General features: G+C 46.4%; 1 protein-coding gene across 4 annotated transcripts in view; it reads left to right on the forward strand.

Moving 5' to 3' along the window:
- LOC148036870 (uncharacterized) overlaps positions 1 to 16,534 on the forward strand; it is an 86,479-nt gene extending 69,945 nt beyond the window's left edge. Inside the window, exons 7-9 of one of the 4 annotated variants that reach the window (XM_087675793.1) lie at positions 13,847 to 14,024; positions 14,117 to 14,241; positions 15,569 to 16,534. In XM_087675793.1, the coding sequence (XP_087531919.1) occupies positions 13,847 to 14,024; positions 14,117 to 14,241; positions 15,569 to 15,595 (330 nt within the window). In that variant the 3' untranslated portion in view covers positions 15,596 to 16,534. Of the gene's footprint in view, positions 1 to 13,816; positions 14,025 to 14,116; positions 14,242 to 15,568 lie in introns of all 4 variants that reach the window. The other 3 variants (XM_087675792.1, XM_087675794.1, XM_087675791.1) reach the window with 3 other exon arrangements.
- Positions 16,535 to 19,180: the final 2,646 nt, after the last annotated feature.

The following is a 19,180-nucleotide window of genomic DNA, read 5'->3' on the forward strand; positions in this document are numbered from 1 at the left end:
CAGGCTCAAGCTTGCTGTACCCCTGTGCCACCCAGGGACTGCGACCTCTGTCGCCTTGTGCAGCCAGACACAGTGCATAAAGCGGGACAGAAGGGGAGTGATGAGCTCCAGGTCATCTTCAGCATACTCAACCTGCGCCTGCCTTGAATGCCAGCTGCAGGCCAGCGCCACCTCTCCTGCCCAGTGCACAGTTGGAACCAGCAGAGAATGTGCTGTCTGCTTTGTGCCCCTGACCTCCTACGGTCCACCTATCTGCTCTCCCATTTTGCACCTGTGACCAGGGCCTGTTTTTGTAACAGGTTCACTGATGCCTCCTTATGGACTGCACTGACTCCCCCCCCCGTGGCTGGAGATCTGGCCATGGATGTTGAAGATGCTGCAGTGGATGTGGAAGGCGATGCAGTGGGGGAAGATATGGTGCCCTGCACTGATCAGATGGCTTTGTCTTCTTGTGAGGTTCAGCCTTCTATAAAATGCAGCAAGCATGAACGATTTCCTTCAGTTTCTGAGGCCCCTGACTCGGATGATTCTCCACCACGCTTGTACGCCTAGGTGTCCTCTATCTCACAGGATTTGCAAGAGCCCAATCTGGACCAGCTGCTAGAGTTTTCCAACTCTCTTTTGGAGGAGTATGTTGAGTATAACCATTGAGCCATGCCCGTCAGTGTGGGGGAAGAGAACTTGGATACACGGGCGAATACTTAGGAGGTTCTCTGCTCCTTTTTGTCCTTTCATGAGTGAGGTGTCATCCTCTACTTCATTGTGTCTTGCCTAGGATATGACATTGGTTGACATCCCTTCTTCAGAGTGATGGTGTGGAGGAGATTTTGGCTGGTTAACGTGGCTTCTATGTGGTTGTAATGCGTTCTCCCTTAGCGCAATATTTTCTTCTCCATCAGCAGCCCCTCTTCTTTGAGAAATAGTTGGTTCATATTGTTTCGTGGCATCCACTAGCTGATTTCCAAAGCTTGCTCAAGTAGGCGTGTCCAGTATGGGTGGAAGTGGAGCACTGCCCGGTGTTTATTGGGCTCTCCTTAAGGATGCTATTGATGTAGTAGGTCATGTGTTGGTGCTGTGAAGAAATACCCTAACGTAGAAACATAAACTAAAGCATATGACAAAGCATAAACTCAAAAGAACACAGGGTGGTTGAGGGTAACATAGAGACAATGAGCATAGTGAATTGAATGAATGAATGACTACTGAATATACAATGCTCATGCAGCAAACAAATCCTGCAGGAATGAAAACCATACCCTTGAACTCCTCTGTCTCGAGGACCGAGGCAAAGATGCTGAGTGGGAGAGTGTGTCGTACTCTTGATGGATCTAGAAACATAGCCAAGGCAGCAGGTTATTGCTGGTCAAAGGGGAGGAAGGTTGCGTTTGAGGCCTTCCATTGCAGATTTTACTTTTTCATTGCCTCCGGCGGGTGAAGAAGGTTTGGGCAGCGGAGGAACCAGCCCTAGAAGGATGTGTTTACAGAGTCAGAGGGGGCTGATTTTGCACTTGTGCAGGTATTGCAGGTTAACATGTCTACAGAGACTGATTTGGAGTTCTAGGCGATAATGGACAAGAAGGTGCGTGTCCTACCAGCTCTTCCATCGGATCAAAAGCTTGATGGTGACAATTACCGCATCTGGCGGGTGATGATGTTGGCCATTTTGGAGTCTTATGATTTGGCAGAATTGGTGATGGAGGAGATTCACAGGCCCTCCATGAGGGATGAGTCCAAACTCTCTTCTAGTGCTCGTGCAGAGTTGACCAAGGCCGAGTCTCATTGGGACAAATTGAATGCCAGGATTTGATCTTTTCTGTTTTTGTCTTGCACTACAGCCGTGATAGCTCACATCGAACACTTGACAGTGGCTCGAGAGATATGACTGGAGCTCGACCAGATGTACAACCGGATGACCGTGATGAAGAGGATTTCTTTGGAGGTGCAGATGCGGACCTTGTCCGTGAATAAGTCTTTTTCACTTCGGGAACACATTAACAAGCTTCGGCAGTTTGAGATGTAAGTTTAAAATGCGGGGAAGCCTATTTCCTCCGAAGACATGGCGATCACCTTATTGTCCTAGTTGCTGCCATGATTCGATACCTATTATTCCGCTCTTATTGCTTCAGGGCGGGAGTCGACTCTTCGGTGGGAAGAGTTGGTTTCTATGGTCTTGGACCAAGAGGAACAATTGAAGGGGACAGAATGCTTCCAAATCAGAGGCTTTGGTTGGTCAAGGCTCTCAGAAGACCTCTCAGAAGAAGGGGAAGGACCAAAAGAAGGAGGACAACAAATCCAAGAAGGACATGGAGAAGGAATCAACTTGCCATATTTGTGGTAAGACCGGTCATTGGAAGAAGGATTGCCCTGACAAAGACAAGAAGGACACGCAGGATTCTGGAGCAGTGGCTGCACCCTCATCAATTGCTTTTCTACACTTAGCAGTCATTGAGGATTCTATATCGAAGACTTCTGATGCTGCAATGACAGCTCTCAAGGCTCGAGAGTGGATTGTGGACAGTGGTGCCTCAAGGGACATGACTCCTTCTTCTGATGGTGTTGCTCATTTGCGACCTTTGCGTGGGCAGATTCTCATTGTTTGGAGACATCTCTTCTGTGTCTATTGCTGCGCGGGGTGAGATGCAGCTTATTTTAGATAGATGTGGTGGTATCCACACTTCCGAGGTGTTGCATGTGCCAGGCTTGGGGTATCATTTGCTTTTGGTCCATAAGATTTGTGCTCTTGGTCTCTTGGTGGAGTTTGACAATGATATTGTTCGTGTCCTTGATCGTGGATCAAGGAAGGTTCTCTCTGCAAGGTATGAGGAGGATGGCATCTACAAGTTGAAGTCTTTCCCAGCTCTTACCTCTCTTCTTCTTACTTCTCAGACACAATCCGAGCTTTGGCATGCTCGGTTTGGCCACTTGAACTATGAGTACCTTCAGAAGGTGTCGTGAGGATCGTTTGTCAGAGGTTTGCCGGATATAGTGGTGAGCCATCAGCCATGTGTTTCCTGTATTCGTGGGAAATTGGATTGGGATGCAATTCCCTGGCCCGATGGGGACCGAGTCCTTGAAGGGGAGCTTGTACTTCATGTTGATCGTAGATGACTACAGCAGGATGAATTGGGCCTATTTCTTGACTTTGAAGTCAGAGGCTTTCTCTCACCTCAAGAATTGGATTCTCTTTGAGGAGAACCGTTCTGGCCGGCGACTGAAGACCTTGCGTTCAGACAAGGGAGATGAATTTATGTCTAATGAGTTTGCTTGTTTTTGTGTAAATAGGGGCATTCATCAAGAGTTTGCTAACACCAACACTCCCCAAGAGAATGGCATTTTGGAGCGGAAGAACCGAAGTGTGATCGAGATGGCGTGCACCATAATGGAGCATCAACAAACACCTCAGTTTCTGTGGGCCAAGGCAGTGGCTACCGCAGTTCACATCCTCAATCGATCTCCCACTTTGGCCGTTGACAGGATGACACATTTTGAGGCTTACTTCGGGACTAAGCCTGATGTCTCTTATTTCGGGATCTTTGGGTGTGACGCTTATGTGTACATTCCGAAGATGCAGCGTGATAAATTCGAGGTGGCTTCCTGACGTGGGGTTTTTGTTGGCTACAGCTCCTAGTCCCAAGGTTATCGTCTGTTTGATTCCGTCAAGCGGGATGTCTACACAAGCCGAGATGTGTGGTTCATGGAAGTTCTGGCCACAGAGGGGAGTGAGGAGCACCCCGTTCTTGGAGATCTAGGGGAGAGTTGGGCTCTTGAGACAGTTCCTTTGGAGCCAGGTTCTTTTGATGGAGATTCTTCTTCTGATTCCGAGTCTTCACTTCCACCGGCCACCCCCAAGGAGATTCCGCCGATGGATGTTCCTGAGTCTTCAGCAGGTGAAGAGCGACGGGGAGAGGTTCGTCCTCCTCCTCGTTGGGCCTGTGACACACTTCGAGATTCTGGGATCGAGGGAGTCCCTGAGGAGTGGGAACCGCAGGATGAACCGCGGAGGTCACGAAGGAACCAGACACATTCTTCGGAGCTTGTTTGCTCCAACTATTGTTTGCTGACCCATGTTATGCAGGATCGTGAGCCCACTTGAGTGAAGGAGGCTTTGCAGTCTGATCATTGGCGGAAGGCCATGGAAGCCGAGTTGGAGGCTATTGAGAGGAATGGCACTTAGTCTCTTGTGCCTGGTCTCTCTCACAAGAAGGTGATTGGTGTCAAGTGGGTCTTCAAGACCAAGTATCTTAGCGATGGTTCTTTGGACAAGCACAAGGCTCGCCTTGTTGCTAAAGGTGCGCCCAAGCATTGATTTCCATGAAACTTTTGCCCCCACTGCTCATATGGTGACTATTCGAGTTATTCTTGCCTTGGCTGGCCATAGGAGATGGCCTGTCTATCAGTTGGATGTGAAGTTGGCCTTTCTGAATGGTGACTTACAGGAGGAGATCTATGTTGAGCAGCCTCCTGGCTTTGGATCCTCGGCTGGGAAAGTTTACAGGTTGAAGAAGGCCTTGTATGGCCTTTAGCAAGCTCCATGTGCATGGAACGAGAAGATTGACTCGTTTCTTTAGTCGAAGTTGGGATATCGACGCTCCAAGGCTGATCCGCAGCTTTATGTGCACACTTCCGAGGTTGGTTGTGTGTTGTTTGTGTTACATGTTGATGATTTGATTCTGATAGGCGATCATGCACAGCAGGTCCGAGAGACCAAGACAGCTTTATGTCAGGCATTCGAGATGACGGATTTGGGGCTTCTTTATTTCTTCTTGGATCACAAGATTTATCTATCTCAGAGGGGGATTTTCATCTCTTCGCAAAGGTACATTCAGGAGCTCTCGGTGACTTTTAAGATGGAGACTTGTTGGCCCATTACTACTCCTATGGTTCCGAATTGGAAGGCCACTTCACACTCAGATTCTCCTGTGATGGATGCTTCACGCTACCATAAGTTGATTGGATCCTTGATTTGGCTTCTCAACACTCGTGCTGATCTTTGTTTTGCGGTAGGTCTTTTGGCAGGGTTCATGATTGAACCCAAACAGGTGCATTAGCAGGTTGCCCTGAGGATTCTTTGGTATTTGAGGGGGACCTCTGACTTAGGGATTTCTTATCCCGCAGGTACAGATAATTTTGATCTAGTTCTTGTAGGTTGGAGTGACTCGGATTTGACTGGCGATGTGGACCACCGATGGTCTACTACAAGCTAGTGTTTTACCTTGGGTACAGGTGTTATCTCTTGGAGTAGCAAGAAGCAACCCACGATAGCCCTTTCTTCTACTAAGGTGGAGTATTGGGCTGTGTCTTCCACCACATGTGAGGTTGTGTGGCTTTGGAGATTGTTGGAGGAGCTTGGCTTCCCCCAGACTTGTCCTACTCTTCTGCGGTGCGACAATGAGAGTTGCATTGCCTTGGTACGGAATCCTGTATTCCATGCTTGGACGAAGCACATTGAGATCTAGTATCACTTCATTCGGGAGAAGCTTTTGGATGGGACCATTGATGTGGAGTATTGCAAGACGGACGATAATCTTGCAGATTTGTTTACGAAGGCACTTCCCTAGGCTCTTCTTCAGCAGCATTCCAGATCCCTCAGTCTTTTGACCCATCCAGGATCTAAGAGGGGGTGTTAGACAGTCATTTCTTGGACAGTTGGTGGACAGCGGAGTACATCAGTGCCACATCAGCAGCCACGTCAGTAGACTGCGCAGGTGCCACGTGGCAGCCTGTAGTCGGACAGTTTTACTGCAGTCGGCGGCATTTAATGCGGCCAACCTGGTACTGTTATTTCTTATCTTTTGGCTATTTATAGCCAGTTTGTGGCACACTCCAGCATTCATTCATTTTCAAATTCTGATCTTGAGATCTGTTGGCTGAGACAGACTGTGCTCGGGCTGACGGAGATCGAGGCCATCAAGTCGGAGACATACGCAGATATTTCCTCTGCCCCCTTGTACATTTTTGCACTCTTACACAGCATACTTCACTGCCACTCCTTTAGGCAGTAGGTCACTGTGACCGGGCAATCAGGGCAGTGCTTGCGCTGCCACGACTTTGGGCATCAGGCAGCAGATTGTATGAGCTTCGGAGCCAAGGCGGCTCCACTGACAAGCCTGCAGGTGGACGTTGACGCCTTCGCACGGGTCCAAAGAAGATAGAGAGAGAGTCGGCAGGAGGGGCTGTAGCCAACTCCTCAGATGCAGCCTCGACAGCAGGGAGCAAGAGGGTGAGCGACGCCCCCTCGGTAGAGCACTCCACAGCTCTTCCCTACCCGCTCCACCTGGCAGGACCGCAGTTTCCCACATCCACCACTTGCGCCACAGACTACCTCACCTGAGATCCCACAGCTCCCACACCCACACCCACCCTCCCTCCCCCCACCTTCTATGCCTCCCCCATTAACCCTGGCCCACAACCCCCTCCCCTACACCGGCCACGTACCTCCGACCGTTCCACCATCCCTCGATCTTCTTCCCCCCCCATCACCTCCCCTGCCAAGCACCCCCCCAATCTGCCCCCAGTTCAGGTGATCCTCCCCAGACCCAGCTCTCCTCCTCCCAAAAGTAGTGATGAGCCACACATGCCTACATCCTCCTTGCACTAGCAAATTTTCCCCTCCCACACAACCACCAGCTCATCTGCCCCTGCCACTCGTCACACCTTCCCGAGACAGGCATAGCTATTGCCACAGGAGTTCTTCCGCAGTGGCCCATGGTCCTACTTGAGAGTTGCGGAGCATGAAGAATTCCCACTACCTCTAGAGGTGGGGATCTTCATGGTTCGTAAGTCAAGGAGGGGCAAGGTCCATCTACTAGTACCACTGGATGGACCAAACTACGCTTTTTTCCTTCAGTCCTCTCACTCAGGGGATTGGACGACAACATAGATAGAGGAGTTGAAGAGTTAGGTGGAGGACCACATCTCCTAGTGGATGGGAGAAGGACTGGCACTGTTTGCACAGCAGTGGCCTGGTTGCATGATGAACATTAACTGGTGGGCTGGTGCTGAGGTCCCACTCTTGAGCATTATCTTTCGAGCCCCTCCACGGTGGAGAGCTCTGCAGGATGTGATTGAGTGGCCCTTGGCACAGGCGGCCTGTTTCTACCAATGTACAGAGTCACAACTCTTAGCATGGCTGATAGATGCATTGATAGTACCACCTAGAGCATCCATCACCCCTACGGTCCGGCCAAGGTCCACCATGGGGGACTGGAGTTCATTGTCTAGACCTGCGCAAAGCGTACTTGCATGCCCCATAGTTTCTCCTCCTTATCAATAGCCTCCACACCAAACAGATGCTAGTTTGGTCAGTCACAGGTTTTCCCATGAGCTTACACCTTGCATCCCGGAATGTGAACAGTTTCCACTACAGTGGGGCACGTGGTTCCAGGAAGTTGATTGTTTGGCAGGAGTTGCAGCCTGCCCTCGCCGGACTGATCGACATTCTACTTCTACAGGAGCACAAGCTCATGTCTACCTAGGCCCAACAAGTAGAGAAGGTACTCCTAGGCAGCTCGCACACTTACTGGAAGCACGCCATAGGTGCCCATGGCAAGAGTGGAGGCGTATGTACCTCTATTGGCTCGAGTCTCACTGCCCGTGTATGAGACCACGGAACGATAGTGGCAAGGAGGGTTCTATGGATCAGATTGGATATTGGGGACTCGTGCCTTGGAGTCCTTAGTGTCTATGCCCCTATGGAGATTAGGGCACGCAACAGGTTCTAGGTGGAGATTGTAGATGGACTCCTAGAGGTGGACTCTTGGATCGTTGGAGGAGACTTCAACAGCCTGGAGGCTTTGGAGGACCAGCAGGGCAGAGGCAAAAACTTCAAGGGCATGGTTGGGGAGGAGCAGGAGGCATGGGAGGTCTTTCTACTGGGAGTAGGAGCACGCGATGCTTGGAGAGACCCCGCCTTCCACAAGAGGGAGAGGTCACTGGACTTCTCTTAGGGATACAGGCGGCTAGGAGGAGTCCTGCTGAAGCGGTTGGACAGGTTTTATGTGTGAGAGTGGGAAGGCTCTCGTGGAGGCTAGATTGGGCAGTTGGTTGGGTACCACGTTGTCTCGACCATTGCTCGGTTCTACTGACACTTGATCCCCTAGCATCTGCCCTAGACACACGATCCTGTCGGATCCTTGACTCGATTTATAGGAGGGAGGAGGTTACGAGACAGATAGAGCAAATTTGGACTAGGGAGTGGGGCACAAGGGATTGGATCGTAGAGGAGGTTGTAGAGGTCCTAGCCGAGTCGAGTAATATTTGCCAAGAGGTAGCCATACAGGCCAGGCAGTAGAGCTGGGAGAAGAGAGCACTCTGGCGGGACCTTGCAGCCATGCAGAGATTATTAGAGGAAGCACCAGGGGATCCCACCCTCCACACGCAGGAGGTGCGCGCACGAGCAACCATTGCTGGCCTAGAGGACATGCGCTTGGAGTTCTCTTTCCGCACCTTAATAGCTTTTTGGGCACGGAAGGGGGACACGATGCGTAGGGAGTTTTTCCAGATGCACCACCCTCGCACCTCAGGAGAATAGATATGCAGCCTTCGAGATCAGTATGGGAGGACTCGTTCTAGCCTAGATGAGGTAATGAAGATTGCCACTGACTACTACAAACGCCTTTTCTAGTAGGAGACAGCCTCAGCTAGAGGACAGTGATGTAGATAGCAGGTTTGGGATCACATTCTGTCCCTTGTCACAGAGGAGATGGGACGCTCCCTCCTAGCCCCCTTCACAGAGAAGGAACTAGAGGAGGCTTTCCATACACAGGATGGGAAAAAATGCCCAGGAGAGGATGGTCTCTCTAAGGCCTTCTTCACCACCTAATGGGAGGTGGTGAAGGACCCCCTACTGATGGCCTTTCAGGAGATTTTCACTTCAGGACAGATGCCAGAGAGTCTTTCGACAAGCCTTATCAGTTTTCTTAGTTTTTTTTCCCAAAGGGAGAGACCGGTTGGAGCTTTCCGAGTGGAGACCGATCACCTTATTGTCAATGGCCTATAAGGCACTAGCAAAGATGATTGGTAGGTGACTACGCCCCGTGCTTCCAAACATCATCCATGACACATTGATAGGCTTTGTCCAAGATAGGAGTATCCTAGACAATGTATTCATCTTTGAGGCGACAGAGTGGGCTCAGCACAGTGGTCAGAGACTGGGCGTACTACTCTTGGATTGCGAGAAAGCTTATGACATGGTGGACTGGGATTTCCTGGAGGGCACCCTGGTGAGGTTGGGTTTCCCTCAGGCTTGGATTCGTAGGGTCTCCGCGCTTTACAAATTTGGCCACCAGCAGGGTTCTCATAGATGGTAGGCGAGGAGAGGAGTTTCAACTGGAGAGATCGGTTCGACAGGGCTGCGCCGTGGCCTTGTACATGTTCCTACGCTTTGTAGAGGCGATGTCGCATTTACTCAAGTCACGTATGAGCGGATTACGCGGCCTCCGACTTCCCGTAAGAGAGCAGACCGAGTTGTTAGACTTACAAGTATGCAGATGATACACCACTCTACATAGAGGACGATGAGTTGATGCTGGAGAGAGTGAGGTTGGCTCTTGAGGTGTTTTGTAGCAGAAGCGAAAATCAACTGGCGAAAGTCGGTTGGTTTCCTCACAGACCCGGACTTTAGCACAGAGTGGGGCGTCCACTTGGGATTTAGATGGGTGAGTAGAGGGCAAACCGTCCGTTACCTAGGGTTCCAGGTGGACTCGACATCACTTCCATCCAACAGTTTCTTCTAGTCCTCCATTCTATTCAAAGGAAGCTGACCTACTGGAGCACGGCTTGCCTCTCCCCCCCTGGTCGAGCCCTGATGGTTAACCAGGTCCTCCTAGCGACGGCCTGGTACATTGCCTCGTGTTGGTACTTCTCCTCATCCTGTGTAGTGCAGCTTCGCCGCCTAGTGTGGAATTTCCTTTGGTCCGGGTCAGACGGCTCCAGGGATTCCAAGGCCAAGGTGGCGTGGGTGACCATCATATGGTATCGGTCAGAGGGAGGCCTGGGGATCATAGACCCAGAGTATTAGAGTATGGCTCTCTTGGGCAAGCTAGTTGTTTGCAGCCTCACACTAGCAGGGCAGACATGGAAGGTCCTATTGCAGGAGGGTCTTCAGGACTGTAGACCGAGGCTTGGTGGTGAGTGGAGGCCGTCTCTGAGATGGATCTTCATGTCAGCCCAGATCACCCCGCTTAGATCACCTTTCCTACGCAGCTTGCTCCGTGTGTGGCAGAGCCTCCGTAAGGCCCTAATCCAGAGCCCCCCAGGTTGCCAGGAGGAGATAGACCGTTAGCCGGTGATCTGGAATCCCCAGGTCAAAGATCGGGAAGGGCACAGATTGGCAAGCGCCCCCACATCGAGTGGGTTGGGTTGGAAGGTCGGCACGGCTCGTGCCATCAAGACATAGCAGAAGGTGTACAGGATGGTGGACGAGGAGGTGTTGCAGCGAGTATCAGGTTGCCAAAGAGGAGTGGAGCTGAGGAGAAGGGAGATAGACAGGGCAATACCCCAGGAGTGGCTTGCTCCCTCGAGACGAGAGCCGATAGAGCCCGGGGAGGTATGGGCCGCTAGGTTTTCACTAGCAAGTATCCCCCTACAGGTGGCAGGTAGAGTGGGTGGCGCTCTGCCTGGGACCCTCTTCACCATACAGGAGGGGGGCGTCTGGCCCTTGACAAAGGGCAATAGGATGAGGGGATAGCTGTCCTTTCATGGAGGAGGATTTGGGTGATTGGCCTTCAGGGGAAAACATGGCGGTTGGATCCTTTTGTCTTTTGGCAGGAGCTCAGGGAGTGCCGCCTCCGGATCTGGGAGGGCAGGCCACTTGATGAGCTGGAGTGGGATCCAGGAGAGTGGCTATGGCCGGCCACAGTGGTCACCAAGAAGCCATCGAGGTTTTTGGAGTACATTGCCAGGATTGGCAGACATGTACTGATGCAGGAGGATATGGATTGGGCGCCGTTGCGTAGCAGGCACTGGGTGGAGCACGGCATCACGGAGTCTTTTCGATGGATCTTCTGGCGCCGCCTATGGGATAGTTGGAGGCTGAGGATGGTATCATATTTTCTATGGCTGGTGGCACATGGAGGCTTGGCGGTGGGAAGTTGGCTTGCCCAGATGCAGGAGGGAGGTTGTAAGAGCTGTACACAGTAGCCTCTGGAAACACCAAAGCACTGCCTTTGGTCGTGTGAGGCAATGTAGCTCATGTGGAGAGGTGCATGCCACATCCTTCGCCGTATAGTACCGAGCCTTGGGTGTATCTCATGGGGAGCTTTTTGCTGGCAAGCAGTTAGCCAAGGCTGCCACCTTCTGTATGAGATCGAGATGCAAGACCCGATATTCATTATCGAGGCAGGGTCGTGCGCAATGGTCGGCTTGGAGACTCTATCCATCTGCCAGGTACTAGAGCCCACAATAGATCGCTCTAAGGTATGGGAGATCATAGGGAGTCTTATTGGTTGGCATATCTGGAAGGCGCAGTGTTAGCAGGCTTTCGGGGGAGAGATACTTTCAGTACTAGCGACCTTAGCAGAGCTCTGGACCTCCATCATCCACTCCATTTGCGGCCGATGGGATGAGGTGCAGGGCGAATCCAGGGCTCGTCAGGAGTTCCGATGTCATTTCAAGCGCACTTGGGGCAGCCAAGACTTGTTTTTCGTGATGCAGGCAGGCAACACCAAATGGCAATACACTCCCCCTCCATGGCTTCTTGCCCCCATCCCCTCCAAACTGCATTGAGAGGGGTTTGTTTTTGCAACACCTTGATAATGTCCTCATTAGCCAAGAGTTGACGGGCTCTTGGAAAAACATCTCCACAGTAAGGAAGAGACAAAGCTTTTCCCAAGCCTTTGGGTGTCATCATAACAGTGGTGTCTCAAACAGTACCAGCCCACTTGCTACAAGAGAATAAGAACTGTAAACGCCCCGAACAACGTAGTATTCTTAACAATTATGATATTCACTTGTTTTCGAGATTTAATATAAAAGAGAATGAACACTTAAAGCTGAAAATGAAAATTACTCACAAAATTACAGCCATGAAAATGTAAAAGTAATGGAGACAACATTGAGGGTTGAAGATGGGTAACCCTCCCCTCCCCCCCGAAGGAATGTATTTCTGCTCAACCCAAGTCCCTAAGGAAAGAGCTCAGTTACAATCAACCTGAGAGTGAGGAGAAGTAATTCTCACTCTCACAAGATCATGCAAAGATGTACAAACACACATGCATTATCTATTATACAATGATAAGAACTGATTTCTTTACAGTATGAGAGAAGAAAGAGGGGAAATCAGCCTTTCTTTATCGTTGATCAGCAGTACATGGATAGGGCTTGCTTCTTGTTGCTAAAATGGAAGAAAGAGCTCGAGAAGGACGTGCTGTAATGAATTAACAGGCTTGCTATCCTGTAAAATAGTAGTGATAGAAGAGGGAATATGGAGGAATTTGATAATGGAGAAGTGGGGGATGATGATGGGGATGGATGGGGCCAGTTTCTGGCTATCTGTGGGTGCTGTACATGAGTTTACAGCAAAGAAAAATGATGCTCAATGAAGAAAAACGAGCTCTTATTTATAGGAGAGGGAAGAGCTAGTACAAAAGGGGAAAGTGGAGTAGCACAAGACAAGTGTCCAGCCACATGTCATGAGATGTGACAAGCGGTGGGACACTTGGAAACTTGTGTGACAAGTGTCTTGACACTTCTCTTCTCTATGGTCTTCCTTTTTGGACTGAATACTGTTAAGAATAGAAACAACCAAATTTAGTAAGCACAGTCAGAGTACAGAATTTACTATTTTTAGAATGACATTCCTATTTTTTAGGACTAGCATTTTTAGGCTAATTCGAGGCTCCTAAAATTTAGGGACCCCCCAATATAGGTGTCATATGAAAGCTTTTTCCGTGTACATCGCAAAAACGGTATCAGAATCTTCATGTGACTTTTCTATGCAAAGAAATGTGCATTTCAAGCTTTCAGCCCACACATGCACATTGTACAAGCATTTCATGATCATGCCATCTTGTTGATTGTAACTGTCTGTTCTAGTGGATCTAGCCCACACTTTAAGGCACCAATTCTTTCTGTGTGCGAGTCTAACCCTGATATACGTGAGTTCTGGTCACAGACGCCCAATCGGGCCATACAGGTGGAAGTGTGAACTATCTTTTCTCTAACCCACTGCGTGGGTCCACCATAACCTGTGACCACTCATCAGTGGTGGCCAGCTCCAATGCACTTTTCTTTATATCTAATTAGTGCAAAGGAAACAAATTTAATAAATCATTATATAGACAAATTAACGAAAAAGGATACAAATTCTGTTTCTATAGAGTTGTGACAAGAACTCATCACATTGAGCAGGATCATTTGGAATCAGTGGCAAGAAAAGAGCCACAAAATTGGAAAGGACGGGGTCTTACTAATAAGATCTGATTTCAAGAGTGGAGAATAATCTTGACAGACCAAAGGAATATATTGGATGGGTTGAGGTGCTATTTAGATGATAGCAAAACACATACACCACAGAGACACAAAGAAAAAAAGCCTGCAAAACAGTAGAACGAAAATAGATAAGAGATCGACAAAGTATCAGTTCGTACACAAGACTACTGGTGTAAGACACTACAGTTTGTGTTTAGTGCATCTTAGAACTTTAATTTTGATTTGACCAGTATTAGAATATTGAATGAAAACAAATGAAGAATCATTTTTCAGAATAGTTCATTAAGTTTGAAAGCCCATTCATGCTGTATTGCCTCAATTCAGCTTTTAAATCAGAGAACACGTCCCACTGGATGCGAGCTAAATTATTAATTATTCATCTGTACAGGCTCATCATAAAAGCTTAGTTGATTTGCAGTACCGAGCTACTTCTTATGCACGCTTTGCTGGGCACTTAAGTACTGTGGAGAAGTCTCATGAAGCTACAGTGAACAACTCAATGTCAACACCACAAGCAGGTCCATCTTCAGAAAATGACACGAAAATATCTGTTTTACCAATTTCTGCCATCAGTATGGGACTTTTTTCACATGCAGGTAACGTGCTTGATTATTATCTTATTCTTGCAGGGCAGGACTGTAGAACATGACTGTTGTTGGCATTGATACTATTGTTTACCTTAGTGCAGGTCCTATACGAGGTGGTTCAGACCTTGTGCTAGAATCCCTAGCTGAAAGAAAGGTGGCACAACAAGCTATGGAGTTTCTCCAACAACCAGAGAGTGAACAAGATGCTGCTGCTGCGACATTATCGGTAGTCTTATTTTTTAACGCTCTTATGCATCCGCAGATTGCATTTTCTAAATCCTGTTTATTAATGAGGATGTTGAGTGCAAAGATATCTAGTTTGACAACCGAGTTTCTTTAACTGAAGTGAGTGAACCTCATCAACCTGGCTCTGTGAATTGACGTTGGCATAATCGTAATCTTTCAGTTATCTTACTATCGCACGGAAACAAGACCTATCAAACCCAGTTTTCAAACTTTACAGTTATTAATGTAGACTTGCTATCTTTTACAACATTTACTGACTCTCAATGCTGATGAGGCAAAGGTGATCAAGTGATACTACATCTGTTGAGATATCGAGCTCCACTCGTGATATGTCAGGGTGACCGTTGTGCATTTATGTCACCGACTTGTCAGTTGTAGATTCGGTTGGTACACCGCCCATGAATAATAGCTAGATGACAGCTATCCTTATCTACTCTAGTTCGTGGCTCAGTTAGTATGCCACCTTAGTTAGTTGAGTTTGGTTTGAGACCCATATATAGGGTTCTTCTATTTCTATGTACTTGAGTTCTTTTTGGCTTACACAACTAAGAAGAGGAAAACTGTTTTCAGCTTCCACCTTTGTGTGTATTCCCCCATTGTGCAAGCAAGAAAGCTACAAGTGAGACTCCTTCCTTCTCTCCCACAATCTTGACAACATCCTCAACGCGTAATTGCTAATACATCTGGTGATCAAACACATGGATTTAAGGGCATCCCGCACTTGATCAAATACATGGACTTAACGGTTTTTGAGTAGGGGACAAGACCTCAAGGTTGAATCTAAGATCCAGATAGATCTTTTTAATCTTGCTTATAAATTTTGTGAACTTTGCAGATCAGTGCACAGCACATGTGCTGGTAGATTATTTGCATAAAAATAGCATGACAGCAATTCTTGTTTGGGTTCTATATCACTGCTGCCTTGGAACAAGGCAATTACCCTTCTTTACACATATGTTTGAGAACCACACACGTGCAAGAGTGTGCACGCCACAATAATAGGTTATTTGAGAGATGCACTCAATTGTTTGGAGTGAAGATCCTGGTGAATTTCCTTTGTTGCTGATTGAGGAAAAGAACTAATGATAAATTAAAAATGTCTTTTCTAGTGGCATCAAAGTGAGGTGTCTCAATCTGAGTGCCACTTCAGGACTGACTGTTACATGAACCATCTGCGCATCTTTCAATAGTTTTGTCCTGCCATGTTTTCTCTCATTCTGCATTATTTTAAATGTGCAGTTGTCAAAGAAAAAAATTGCAATACGTGTGCTTTTTCACTTTACAACACTTTGTTTTTCTCTGAGCAGCAAGAATCTGTGCAGAACAAGACTTGACAAGTTCGATGGTCTAAGGACACTACAGGAAGTCAACATGAGAAATTAGATGTTCAAGAAGCTTCCTTTATGGTCCTGCCAGAATGGTGGACTCTAGGAAACAAAGTACTTTGTATGGCCTGCAGTCGTTATATCTCAGTTTCTTGTGAGTATTGAGAACTTATCAAGATCATCTGACATTATGTAGAACATCTGGACTGTCATGGTGCTCTGAAGGAAGCCTGGCAATCGTGCAGGATTGGAGCTTGCTTGTGGGTTTGCCATGTTTTCTTGCTACTTGCAGTTGTACTATTGCCCCGATCTTTCAATGCTGTGGTTGTCTCACTGTCCGCTCTCTTCTTCTATATCAAAGCTATTTCATATGCTGCCATGATTATGATGGTTTGAATCAAGAAGATCGGCTGATTCACCAGAGTCTGAAGAGTATGCATGAGTTAGCTGCATCAGGAGCCTTGTCATTACTGTTATATCTTCTAAGTTGCTGTTCTTCCCCGAGCTCCCAATGACTTTCAATAGCAGGTGCTTGGCTTTCTTGTGGCGTTCCATTAAGTTTGCCAGAGACAAGGCAAGCTTTCTGTTGAAAGGGTCTCCAACAACTTTCGAGGCAAACCAACAATTGCTGATCCTTTGGAGAATGACCACTATGAGTTTGTAAATAGCTTCTAACTGTAGCATCCCATCATTTATAGTGGAATGCCATGTGCTCACTCATGCCTCAAGACCTATATTTGAGTAGAATCTGTGCAGGCTGCAGTAGTGGAGCATTTACTGCTTGTTATGTTTGCACTGCAATAGCTTATTTGCATGTAAAGTTTTATAGTTGTAGCTGACCCTTCTGAATTCTAACAGCCAATGAGGATCTTTTATTAACTTGCCATCTCCCTAAATTTAAAGAAATCTATGAATACTTTATGGACTGCTCATCTGTCCAAGTGGAAGTTTCTTTTTGGATTGATCTTTTTCATTGCAGATTAATGGAGTGAGTGTAGGCTGCAATGGGCTTTTGTCCTCTTGTACCATTAAATCAATAGTACGCCCTTAAGTTGTTGAAATTTTGATATATGATTAGTTGATCTGGATTACATTAAGCTATGCAAAAACAAGCTACCTTTTGATTTCTAAACAAGAGGAAGCTTGTCATGTTAGTGGAGGCATAGCCTTTAAAGAAAGTCAATGGACCTTTGTAGCATCAAAAGCTTGCTAATATGGGGTTTTAAAATAAATTGTTTTTATTGTAAACCACCATAGTTGGCCATAAGATCTCTTGTTTGCTGCTAACAAGACAATGGAAATGTATTGTGGTAGAAAGTCCCAATGACAATTCTTTTTTGGTACGATTAGGCTCCATAGTAGGTACAATATTTATCTAATCTGAAAGTTGAAATACATTGAAAATAAAATATATTTGCACCAACTACAAGGGCAAACATTGTATTGCAGTGAAACTAGCGAGAGTGGGAGGACTTGTAATCGTAGAAAAGGAGTTGGCTTGTCTTTAAGATGTCTAAGACAACCTAGTGTATCTTGTTGGTTCACATTTGAAAGTATTCTTCTAGTGATCAGCTCTCCTTTTATCAGTTAAGAATATGGCTAGTAGTGTAGCTTGGACTTTATAGGACTCATAATTCATACTGCTTCTATCCCCAGAAAGAATCAGTCTTGTTTCCAAGTCCTAACATTCTTCCACAATGCCCGACACTCTTTAACCAAACATTTAGATGCTCCTATCTTTGATGGATAGGTTTGAAACGAGGAACTTCCAAAGAACAAGTTGAGTGCTCCATATAGGATAGCTGAAGAATTGCCTAATGTGGTTCATGGTATATCAATTGTTCCTAAGAAAGAGTTTGCTCTTTGAAATGCCTCCTCTTTTGTAATGCAAATGCTCCCAAGAATAACACATGCAATATACATGCTCAAAGTTGGGAAAGAATAAATGTTCTTTAAACATTTTCCTAATGGCTTTGACTTGAAAATGCTAATTTAAGTCGTTTTTTGACTTTCAATTTTTGTAGTACCATGGTTCTTTTAAAGGATAAGAAGGTAGAGGGTCAATTTACTTTTCTCTATCAACTCCCTTCACCACATCAAGGAATACTATCCACCTGTGCAGCCATCACATTAACCACCCAATTGTTGTGTGCAATGAGGATCAAAGAATTGACCTAGGAGATAATGAACCACTATCACCAATATATCTTAAGTTTGCCTTACTAGTAGACTTATCTTACGCTCCACTTAGAGCTAAATGTATCAGCTTGTTGATTGAATTGTTCCTCAACGTATCCTTGCATTTACCAACTTGCTTAAAGGTTTGCCTTACTAGTGGACTTATCCTTTACCTAGTGAGAGGGATCATCTATAAAGGATGAGGATCAACATTCTTTCATCCCTTGTGTCGATTGCTACACAACGATTCCATTTTCTTATACTCAAAAGCATGTCTTGATAAGCTTCTTTGTATTAATAAATTTCACAATGGCAAGATCTTATAGACATTGTTTTACTAATTGATTCGTTGACAATGATCTAGTGTGAGATCTTACCTTCGTTTTAGTTGTTATGAATTAAATCTCAATTGCCATGCTAGTAAGCCAAAGTACTTTGAAAAGTGACGAATCACCCCTTAAGGTTTGCTAGTACACGTTTTGAAGACACATTCCACATGTTGAAGCCAGTCTTGGGCAACACTTAACCCTTAATCCTAGGCTTTTTACTGTTGAAGAAAAAACTATCCTAGCAAATTAAATCCAACCAACAATCTCTTGGCAATGGTAAGGTTGCCATACATGCACTCAGCACGTTGCCCACAATTCGCTCATAAGTAATCCTTTCAAGTAGAGAGAAATAGAGGGCCATTGTTTTTACCTGCAAATTAGGGCATCCAATAATTGAAGATGGTTTTGGAGTCTTCTAAAGTTACTGATTGTTAATAAAAATTCAAGTTAGAAGCACCAAAATGATTGTAATAAAAGGCATATATTCCACTACAATATTAGATCCATCTAGTGCTAGTTGTTTGTAAAGCTCAACCATGTAGCACAAATGGGCAACCAAAAACAAGAACTCTACTTAGCAATACAAATCCTAGTGTGTGAGGTATATCACATGATATTGATAGTAATTGTAGTAAAGACAACACCCATGCTGTTGCTCTAATTCAAAAGTCATGGCTTTGAGTCTCAACATCCATATTATTGCTCAACTCAAAATGCATGGTTTTGGGGGGCTCTTAACTCCAACTCCACATATGATGATGGGTCCTCTTTGCAATGGGTGTGGTCTACATATATCCATCTTGTTCTTTGCCCCCTTTGTAGCTATATGATTGTAATCCCCAAAACATGTTGGCTATCCTACCTACAAAATTGTGACATTGTTCTATTAAAAGAGTCAAAAGATAAACATCACATTGAGATCCTGGCTTTTCCCTATACACTTTAAAACTCTTCTCACCATTCAACTAAGAACACATTTACATGAAATCCAACTTTGTAATTAGCTATCTTTGGCTTTCCCCATGTAGTCATATTCAAGACTTGTCCATGGTATACATTTTGTGCCTATGTTAAACTAAGGCTCATA

This window comes from Lygodium microphyllum, chromosome 4, assembly GCF_053477565.2.
Source record: "Lygodium microphyllum isolate KBCC chromosome 4, Lygodium_microphyllum_v1.1.10, whole genome shotgun sequence".
Lineage (NCBI taxonomy): Eukaryota > Viridiplantae > Streptophyta > Polypodiopsida > Schizaeales > Lygodiaceae > Lygodium > Lygodium microphyllum.